The sequence below is a fragment of the Physella acuta genome, unplaced genomic scaffold (genome assembly GCF_028476545.2).
Source record: "Physella acuta isolate Inbredline_101_S28 unplaced genomic scaffold, ASM2847654v3 ptg002222l, whole genome shotgun sequence".
Taxonomy (NCBI): Eukaryota; Metazoa; Mollusca; class Gastropoda; family Physidae; genus Physella; species Physella acuta.
The window spans coordinates 39544-50989 of record NW_026733722.1 but is presented as its reverse complement, the minus strand read 5'-3'; the positions used below and the strand labels follow the sequence as shown (position 1 = coordinate 50989).

The following is an 11446-nucleotide window of genomic DNA, read 5'->3' as shown; positions in this document are numbered from 1 at the left end:
CGCTACGCCTCTGGGGGTGACACCATTAAGTGACGCACCGTGTGACACCCGACCTCGCTACGCCACTGGTGTATAAACAATACTATAAGGTGTTGTATTGAATACGACTATCCTAAACATTTAGAATTCTAAACAATACTTTTGTGTTTTGTATCCTAAACACTTAAATCTATACATTTACTATAAAATACTTTTTCTTTTCATCCAGCTTTCAAAAGTTACACTCATTGAAGACGCCAGTGAAGATGAAAGAAGATTTGAACTTAGCCTTGATGAATCTTCAAGTAGCAAAGTAACTTTTCAAGCTCGATCAATGTTCGCCAAAGTGGCTTGGTTAAAGGATATTCGAGATGCCCTAGGAAACTTAGGTAATTATGAGATTACATGTATGGTTTCTTTCAAACATTTTTTCCAGGTGGTAAGTGTGGCATTGCAAATTTCGGGGTACACGGACGTTCGTTTATGTATATTTTTTCTCAATAAATGATATAGTTTTATTCATTTCGTCATTTGGCATCGGCGCTAAATTGTGTAAGAGATTTCAAGATTTGCCAATGCTTCTATTTAAAAAGTAAGTTAGGTTTTTTATAATATTTGCTTTATTCTCTAGTTAACAATAATTCGTTTTTAATGAAGTAGACACACATGCGACTACTATCCCTTAAACACGATTAGCCAACCTGGCGCTTCTTAAAGGCCGTGATTACTCTTAGGGGTCATCCTTTTATAACGCCTACACAAATTTAGAATTTTAGACCCCCTCTGTCTGCTTTGAACTATTCCCCCCCCCCCTTCCCCACCTCTATGTGAATGTCCTCAAAAATTTAGTAGACATCTCAAAATTTACTACCATTTTACTATATTAATAACATGTATTATAATCTACGAGCTGACTCGCGACGTAGCATTACGCCGCTATTTATTTGTTTTATTTTCTATTTTTCAGTAATTCATAATTTGTGAATTATCAGTAGCTCGTGAAGGACGAATATCCTCTCCCTCACTTTCCACTCCCCCCCCCCCCCCCTCCCCGTGAAAGCAGCCGTCCGTGACGACAGTTTACAGGCGACAATTGAAAGATCATGCAGAACTCGATATTACCTCCCCTTAGTTTCAAATCGTTCAAAAACTAAATTATCTGCCCCAAATAAAAGCGTCACTAATTGAACGCGGCTCTACGATTGCAAACAGCTCACCAGAGTGATGGGTGGGGGTGGTAGCGATATGGTCTGTTGAGCATGCCTGGAGAGCGAGAGAGAGGTTGGCGTGCCTCTACGTCTTGTCCCGCCTGGTCCATCTATGAAGAGAATTATATATATTACTTATATAGATTAACTGAAACCCTATTTGATTTTTTTTCCCGTAAGTAATGCTTATTATTGTGAATGTGACATTAACATGTTTGTTATTAGGCCAAAATATTAAATGTATAATCTAGAGCACGGGTTCCCAAACTGGGGGTCGCGACTCCCCTGGGGGGTCGCCAACTGGTAGACTAAACCCTAGCAATGAAATCTTCTTCTTCTTCGTTCTTAATTGAGATTATGGTGGAGGATTTAGACAACAAGTCCAACTTCATGAACAAACCGGACTGTGGTCTCCAGATCAGCAGGTTCCCCATACAATTTTTCCCTGAGTGGTGTGAGCAGGGGCCAGTGTCTGACTCGCGCCTGGCTATACAAAAACATTCCTGAAGGACGTGCTCCGTATTTTCCGGGGCCTTGCCACAAGGGCACATTTCGCCACACCCAACCTTTAGTTTTTTATGCATGTGTTGATTTAGTCTGTTATGGCCTGTTCTAAGTCGAAAGATTATGTATTATTAGCAATGAAATAAAAAGCACATATGTTTAGAAGAATATCTGAATAAAAAATAAACAATGCGTATTGTGCAAAGTTGTTCTTAGTGATGAGTCTATGAAGATTTCAAAGCTAAAACGTCCTTTTGAGACTAGTCATTCGGAACACACCAAAAAAGATTTGGAGTTCTTTCATCAAGCTAGTTGCAAACGTCAGAACAGTAAGTTTTCACAAAGAAAACAGCATTAGTGCAAGCATCATATGAATTGCCAAGCATAAAAAAACAATCCTCACACAATAGGAGAAAATCTCATCAAACCCTGCATGTTGAGGATGGTGAAATTAATTCTTCGGGATTCCAGTGCAGTAAAGATGCAACAAATATCTCTGTCTAACAATACTATTCAGCGGCACATAGATCTAGCAGACATGTCCATAGATGTTAAAAAATATATTTTGAAAAAAATTATTTTGAATATTCGTGTTACCCGTTGTTTGTCTTTGTGAAATATATTCATTCGATGATGGCAAAGAAGAGTTGATATTTTGTGAAGATATCATGGAGAAAATAAATACGTTTTTTTTTTAAAACTGGATGATTAAAATGGGAAAACGGCTATGGGGTTTGTATTGTTGTTGCGTCATGTTTGGTTCAAAATTGGGCTTTCAAAAAGTAAAAGATTAGCTCCTTATGAAGAGGAATCCACTGCATGATTCACCGGTATGCCATCTTAAGCAAGACTCTTCCGACTCCATTGCTAATAAAAGTCGTAAATTATATTAAATCTGGAGCCCTAAACACCCGTCTGTTTCAAGAACTGTGCAAAGACATGAATAAAGATCACGAGGTTCTACACTAGAGTAAGCTGGCTGTCAATAGGAAATGTGAATCGTGTTTTTGAATTGAAAGATGTAATCAAGTTGTTCTTGGAAATGCAAGGGAAACAAGACCTTTTGATATACTTTAGAACACGTTACCCATCCTCTGTTTCCCTGGATGTTGCCAGCATTTCCGATGAATATAAGCTGAGTTCTTAAATTTGCGGAATGATTCCGCGTCACTTATCATGTTAAATGAAAAACTGCTGAAAATTTTTTTGGTGTGGTATGCACCGTTCATACCCAAACGTGAAATCGATTGCCTTTTGAGTTTTATTTCCTTTTGTGTCTTTTCCAATTAGAAACAAAACAAAGAAATAAATTAAATGTTGAGAATCACATGAGGTTGGTGTTAACAAAAACTCAACCGCGAATGTAAAGCCATTCAATTTCACCCATCGCATTAAAACAGATATCAACAATAATTAATATTGAAAGTCTACTAGAAAATCGTATTTAGTGCTTATTAATTTCCTCACTAATTTCGACTTTTTAATTCTATGGGGGTCGCGGGTGACTTACGTTTTGTAAAAGGGGGTCGCCACTCGAAAAAGTTTGGGAGTTTCTAGAGTGTAGAGAAAAACATTAGTATGCTTTTAAAAATATTAAAGTATAAATATCTTATTGCAATCATTTGACCCATTACCAACCAAACGCACAATTAGGTGCTAAAAGTATTATTCTGTATTTGTAGAATGTATTTTAAAAATTAATATTAGCATTTATAAGATTAATAAGTTACAAGGCCTCCTCAGGTTCATGACCTCTATTTCTGTTTACTTCATTCCTCGCTTACCAAAGAGTTACTTTTTTTTACGTGTCTTAGGTTAGGACTTTTATAAAATGTAGACAATGAGGAGGAGGGTTTCTAAAGGTTTGACAACACGTTTTTGCAATAATGTTAGAAACTGAGTTTAAATCGATACTTCACGTTGGTAGATGACTTTTCTGGTAAAATGCTATAAAAAAAATGAATCAATCGAGGCTTAATGAACATTGACCAACCTCAGTAAATATTTTTGAATTTTTTTTAAACAAAGTGCAGTTTTTTAAGAGAGACTGTAGTCTAAGACATAATGTCATTTTAGGTGTTGGGTCCTGGCTTTTTGTGAGGATATGTTACGTTGGGAGGGAGGGGGTAGAAGGTAAAAATCGTAAAAAAATCATGACGTCGCTTATGATATGGCTGATTTACGCAAAAATAAAATATTACTAAAGGGTCATCTATAAAAGACGTCACGCTTTTTTTGACGATTTTTACCTTCCCCCCTCCCCTCCGTCACACGTCGTCACAAAAAGCCAGACCCTCCCCCCTAAAATGACGTCACACCTCAGCTTACAACCCCCCCCCCCCCCTCAAAATTGCTGTTGAATTTTTCTTAAAACATCTATATTTTTCCAAAATCTTGCCAGAACTCTGTCAACATAGAGTATTTAGATCAATTCCTATTACAATTTATTAAAACCGTTTTCTAAAACGCGAAATAACGGCTAAAACCCGTTATCTAATATTGCTTTTTTATATTGAAAAAAGTGACACCACACCATCTAACCCCCCCCCCCCCTTCCCCCTCATCACACACCGTCACAAATTGCGGACCCCCCTCCCCCCCCAACGAGTGTGACGTCATTTATGGACGACCCCTAACCTAACAAATAATCCTTAAACAACTAAAAACTAAATTTAAAAATAAACAATAACAAAAATGTTCGAAGAAATAAAGCAACAAAAAATATATATGAGCTACATTAAAAAAAAACATCATTATTATAACTTTAAAAAAAATGTCAAAAACACAACTAAAACTAAATCTGAAAGGAAGCTCCGTAAATAAAAAACACGTGTAAATTTAAAGGGGGTAAAAATTAAACATTCTTTTAAAAAAAATATTGTCTCTGATAAAATCTTATGTGTAAACGTTCTGTGGAAGTTTGTTTTCTGTTAACTTTTATAAATCAGACGCTGGAGTTAAAACACTGTCTCGGAACTGAGTCGTGGTTATGGAGTGAGAACAAAGTGGCATGACATTATTGATAGTTTGATACATCAAGAACACAAAGCACTAATAACTGGAAAAAAAAAGTGGAGTTAGAACAGTCTGTTTCTAGAAAGCGAGATATTTTGTCTGAGATTATTTGTCCTTGAGATAATTGCCCTGAGATCATTTTTCCGTGAGATATTTTGTCTGAGATCATTTGTCCTGAAATCATTTGTCATGGAACCCTAGGAAACATATCTAAATTAAATGTGTATCCCATGGAACGCCAACCCTCTTTTGTAGACATCTAAATATAATATTTATACAGGAAAATGAACTTAAATTACAGGTATCTTATCAAAGAAGAGCTCATCTCAGAAAATTGCGAGTGAAACAAATGATTCAGCAATCCAGTCACTGAACGCGTCATCATCTCAATCTCTATCAATATCTGATGTCAAAAAGCAAACCCTCACATACAAAGATGAAAGTGAATCGGAGCTGGCAAAAACAGGTAGGCCCCATAGTTATTCTGCTTAAACACTTTTTGTCTAAAGGCGTCTTTACATTATGTAATTAGAGGAGCTGCTTTTTAACTTTCATCAAAAATCTATCTGTAACCAAATTTTCAGGAGGGGATGGTAGCGGAGGCTGGTTAATTTGTACTATACATTTTTAAAAAAAATTAAGTTTATGAAAGAAGCTCTGAGTCGATCAAATCCTGAATTTTAAAAAATATATACTATATTTAAGAGCAAACTACCTTAACCTTAATGAAAAGAAAGCTGTTTGGGACCAACTATTTAAAAGCAGCTGATCCTAAATTCAGTTTAAAATAATGTATTTGGGACCGTCTATGCTGTTTTTAGAGCAATGTTATAACATTGAGCAATTTATTGTTAACTGGTTGGTCACAATAGTAATGGTTATTTAAAAGACAATCAAGCTTTCCAACTACGTGGAATAAGTGAATGAGTGAAAATTTCTAATAGTGTCCAATGTAAGTTTCTAGTAGGAACAAATGGACGTTTCTAATAGGCACGAATGGACGTTTGCAGTCCAATTAGTCGAAATGGAGCTACAAAATTTATTTGCTCAGCCGGGCATTTTTATAGTAAAGACAAAAGCACTACATCGAAAAAGCCGTTAGTAAACAATTGTAAATACACCTAATATCGTTGTTGGTAAGCTACTTGAAATTGTTAACCTTTTATGCAATGCTTTGAGTATTCAAAACATCCAATAGCTAATCTATCATTCAATTTTTAAATTCTTTAACATTAATTACAATATCAACTCAAGAGAGATGTAGCGGGGTTCAAAATGGTTTTTGTAATATGTATCCGTCGAAATTAAACCATTGCTCTATCATTTGAGTAAGAAAAGATGTTGAAGGGTTGATGATAATTTGTAGGTTTTGTTCAATTCCGACTTAATACTACAAGTCGGACAATAATTCTTTACATGTCAGTTGCTTTGCTAACGTTTTTTTTTTAAAGAAGTAGAATTACTAGCCCAATCTTTGACCCTCTCTTGCATCTCCTGACCTAAGACAAACTTGGCCCTTGATTAAAAGAGACTACCGGCAGTTGTATGCACACTTCTACCTACCTATCTGTCCCGTAGTCTTGAACCGTTCTTGCGCCACAGGTTTCGTTTTGACCATCTTCCTCCATTTCTCTCTGTCCTCTTCAATTTCAATGTCCAGAGGCGTAGCTTGGGGGGGGGGGGGGGGAGCGGGCGCCGATCCTGGGAGGGCGCAGTAGAGGTGACCGGCAAAAACCGCTTTCCAACTTTTTCTGGGATTGAGTAGCGCTTATTCGCCACTGGAAAATTGCAAGGATTTGTACTGGGTTGTAGAATAGATAATCCTTTTAACATTTAGATAAGAAACCAGTAGCGTAGCCAGGATCGTCATTTTCTCCATCATTTTATATATATATATATATATATATATATATATATATATATATATATATATATATATATATATATATATATATATATATATATATACTAGCTGTATGTCATTGCTTCGCTATGATGTAAAATAAATTTGAAAGTAGTATTTTGAAGAAAGAAGAAAAAACACACAATGTAGGCCGACAAAACAAAATAATTTATCATTCTAAACAAAAAAAAAAACAAAAACACAACACAACCAAAAACAATGAACGCAACACAATCCTTGTAAAAAACAATTTGACATAATGATTCCTAGAATATTAAGACAAACGAACTAGGGGAAATAATCACTCTCTTAATATAAATATGTAGTATATTTCTAAAAATTTAATTAAACGTCAAAACAGATCAAAAATCACTTTAGTATGTAGTATAGAAGCTTAATTTTATTCGTTTTTAAAAAATATTTTGTCTACAATCTGAATTAAATATATTGTCATCATAAATGCTAAAATTTTACAGCATAATGTAAGTTTTTTAAACCAGAGTTGGTATAAAATCACGCTTTTCAAGTTTATAGTAACATTTAATCTAACAGGTGGAACATTGTAAATAATAGCGGACACATAAATAAAATATTGATCTTACAGTACAGATTTCACATTTTTTAATTAGCTACTGTTTTTTGTGTTCTTTAAAAATCATTTTTAACATAATGATAAGGTATGGGTTAGATCACTGTATTGCACACACACCACTTTACTAGACCTACTAAACGAGGTAAAAATTGTATAACACGACGACTGTTACTGCTTTGTTACTTTGTTCAACCTAACTGATAAGTTAAAACTGTAATATACTATTATCGAATTGTTCTAAAGACACGACCAACAGTAGACCAAATAAGCTTTCACCTTCAAACTGCACTATTCAACGAATCTTTAACAATAGTTTTATAATCGCACTGATTTAAATCCTATCGTGAATTATATCAGTAGGGTGTGTGTCTTTACCTCCGCCGAAGCACTGAGATTGACTTACCAAACCTCTGAGGTTCGATCGAACACAGGTTTAGAACCACTGATCTAAACTATTTTTTTATTTTATTCTTTTTAATTCGTTTCGGCTTCCTACGGAGCAATGGTGCAGTATAGTAATTTAAATAGTAGTCATAATTTATTTTCTACTTTTTAGTGCATTAGTACATAAAAGCTTGTTATTAAAACGTTTTTTATGAATTTTTTACTTTCTCGTATATACGTAGTATAGAGAAAGTATTGTAATCGTGCAAAAAAAATCGAGATTTTTACAAATCTCGACGTTTAACACCTCACTGATATGGAAAAACATAATTTTGCAATCTTGTCCGTATGTCTGTGTGTGTGTCTGTGTGTCTGTCTGTGTGTAAACACGATTACTTGAGTACCATTACAGCTAGGTTGATGAAATTTCATATATAATTATTATATCAAAATCGTAGATCCGTATCAACTTTTGAGCGATTTCCGATAACCGGAAGTGGTACTTTTTCTACTTTGAATTTTTCAAAAGCCTATAACTTGAGTACTAATTCAGATAGATAAATGAAATTTCACATGTAAGTAAAAGATCTAATTCTCTACCTTCTATCAAATTTTGAGTAATTTCCGTTGACCGGAAGTACTAATTTACGCTATTTCCGATTTCTCAAAAAACGCATGTAAATTTATAAAGTACTAATACTATTGCGCACTATTACGCACATTTGGTGTTGGTGCTCGCTTGGTGCGCAATTTTTTTTTCTACTAGATTTTATTCTATTTTTAAAAGTTTAAGTAAACAAAAATCATGTCTATATTCCGAGTTGACATCCCACGTAGTGTTATATTAGAATATTCGAGAAAGTTTAGGGGAGATCACTCCCGGTTTATTTTTACAAGCTTTTATTTAACTCACTTCTTCGGTCGACAGTCTGTCGACAGTCTGTCGTTAGTATAGATCGAAACGCCAGAGCGAAATTGCAGGCACTTCTACTTGACAGATACGGTTCGTAATTGGTACGTGGGTCAAGACATGAAGACAATGCATTGTGACATTCAATTTGACTTAATTGGTCGATTGATTAATTTTTTATGAATTAATTAAAAATTTGACCAAATTAGTAGGCAGTCCTATCCAACTACCCCACTCGCGGGTGCCCTGGCATAACGGCCCCGTCAATTCGGCCCCGTCTAAACAGCCCCGTTAATATGACCCCGTCAAATCGACCCCCGACAAAACGACCCCGTAAAATAGGCTCCCGTCATCTTGACTCGCGACATAAAGGCTCCTGAAAAATGGGCTCCCGACATTTAGGCTCCCGACAAATGAACTCTCGACATATTGGCTCCCGACATATGGGCTCACGACAAATGGGCTACTGTCAAATGGGCTCACGACATATTGGCTACCGACAAATGGGCTCCCGACTTATTGGCTCCAGACAATTGGGCTCACGACATATTGGCTTCCGACAAAATGACTCAGGACATATTGACTCCAAACTAATGAATGGCATGACCACTATTGGCATAAAAGTAACCATTTTGTTCTACCTCCACTACCACTATAACCTCTTTTAAATACCTGCATGAAATTGTTTTTCATGAACTAACATCAATTCACAAACAAATCGAGCCCGTAACAGCTAAATTCCATCAATTCTAAAGTTTTGATAATGTTTAATTTACAAAAGTAAAGATCTGTTGCAGTAGCGTACGCAGGGGGGGGGGGGGGGGAGCAGGGGGAGCGGCCGCTCCCCCTCTGGCCATTTTTAGCAAAGTGGCGCCTTTTTTGGAAACTTTTTAAACTCTAAGTTTTAAGCAATGTTATTTGTTAAAAAAATATTTTTGGTCGGCACATCTATGTAAATCACAAGATTTCTTTTCATGCAGCAATTAAGCATTATTGTACTAGTCTAGTAGTGTCTACGTTTACAACACGTATTAATAGCTGCATCAGTTTTCTATTCTAAAAATAACCACTACGATGCATTAGAATTAGAATTTTTAAAAATCCTCTACAGGTAGACTTGGCAAGAGGGGTGTTAAGTTTAAGGCAACTGTATAATGTATTTGCTTTCGAAAATTGCATTAGAAAATGTTATACATAAAACTTCACACATAATTTAAATTACTTTATATATACAGTTTGAATCGTGTGATTAATTTTTTAAAAATTACTATACAGAAACAAATACAACTGATGTGGCACCTCTATTTAAATTTACTTATGGGCAAGCTGCGTAGCGGTGGGGAAATTTTGACAAGGTCAACAACGTCGTCACGATGAAGTAGTAGTATTCTTACAGTTTGGGCGATAGTGATAAGATTACAAATTATATGAAACAGTTACAACCCCCCTCCCCCATGGACCCCTCTGTAAAAAAAAAATATTGTCATAATACCACTGCTACTTATTTAAATATATTTCTGAATCAGTATACATGTGTAATATATATGTATGTTTAGAACATTCATCTAAAAACTGACGCTATGTTCACTCTGAGTTGGTTATCTCCCCCCCCCCCACACCTCACCACCACAATTGTGTAGAGCGACATTAATGTCACACCTAGGTATACACTAGGTTGGATAATTGACCTAAAGTGACCGGACAGTAAAAGGGTGTGTGAGCAATACAGTGATCTAACCCATACCTATCACTATGTTAAAAATGATCTTTAAGGAACACAAAGAAGCAGTAGTTAATTAAAAAAAATATATGATCTGAACTAAAATACCGACATGTAGTTAAATGTAGGCTGTTATTCCGAATGTGTTTCAATTGTATCGAAAAGCGTGGTTTTATACCAACTCTGAATTCAAAAACTTTCATTATGCTGTAATGCTTTAGCATTTATGATAATGATATATTTAATTCTGATTATAGACAAAAACATTTTATAAACACGAATAGTGTTAAATAATTTCATTATATTCTAAAGTAATTGTTTATTCGTTTTGACATTTATAATTAAATGTGTAGATATATACATATGTATATTAAGAGAGTGATTATTTCCCCTATTTCACTTGTCTTAAATAATTTCCCAGAAATTATTATGTAAGAAATTTTTTTACAAGAATTACAAAACAGATTGTGTTACGTTCATTGTTTTTTGTTGTAGTGTGTGTATATTTTGTTTGTTTTTTTTTGTTTAGATTGATACAATTTTTGTTTTGTCGGCCTACATTGTGTGTTTTTTTTATTTCTTCAGAGTGCTACTTTCAATTTATTTTACATCATAGCGAACTAATGACATACATCTAGTAATTATATATATATATATATATATATATATATATATATATATATATATATATATATATATATATATATATATATATATATATAATACATATATATATATATATATATAATACAAATATATATATATATATATATATATATATATATATATATATATATATATATATATATATATATATATATATATAATACACGTGTTTAGAACGTGTTTAAATTCGGCGCCTTTTTTTTTGCTCTTTTCGCTCCCCCTACAACGAAAACCTGGATACGCCTCTGATCTGTTGCTTAAAAGCGAGCACAGAAGTGTAAATGTATTATATACATGATGTTTACATGATAATGGCATTTTGTTTTGATAACCTACAAGCATACTGCAGAAAGGAATGTACAGCGTTGACCCCTCTCCCCCCCACACTAAGTTGGAACAGCCTATAACCGACTCATTTATGGAGGTCATAGATACTATTTCTTATAATAGATAAACTAAAATAAGGCCTGCCGAACAAGAGATGCATACGTTGTATTACTTAAGAGTGTTGGATAAGCTAACTCTAAAAAATATTGTTGAAGGGGACCCACTGGCAGATGTCATA

At 34.6% G+C, this 11446-nt stretch overlaps 1 protein-coding gene across 2 annotated transcripts in view; it reads left to right on the top strand.

Moving 5' to 3' along the window:
* Nucleotides 1–214: 214 nt before the first annotated feature.
* Nucleotides 215–11446, top strand: part of LOC131932584 (muscle M-line assembly protein unc-89) — a gene marked incomplete at its 3' end in the record, with an annotated part of 50285 nt that continues 39053 nt past the window's right edge. For both annotated transcript variants that reach the window (XM_059289505.1, XM_059289504.1), the window contains 2 exon segments: nt 215–368; nt 5008–5172. In XM_059289505.1, coding sequence (XP_059145488.1) covers nt 314–368; nt 5008–5172 — 220 coding nt within the window.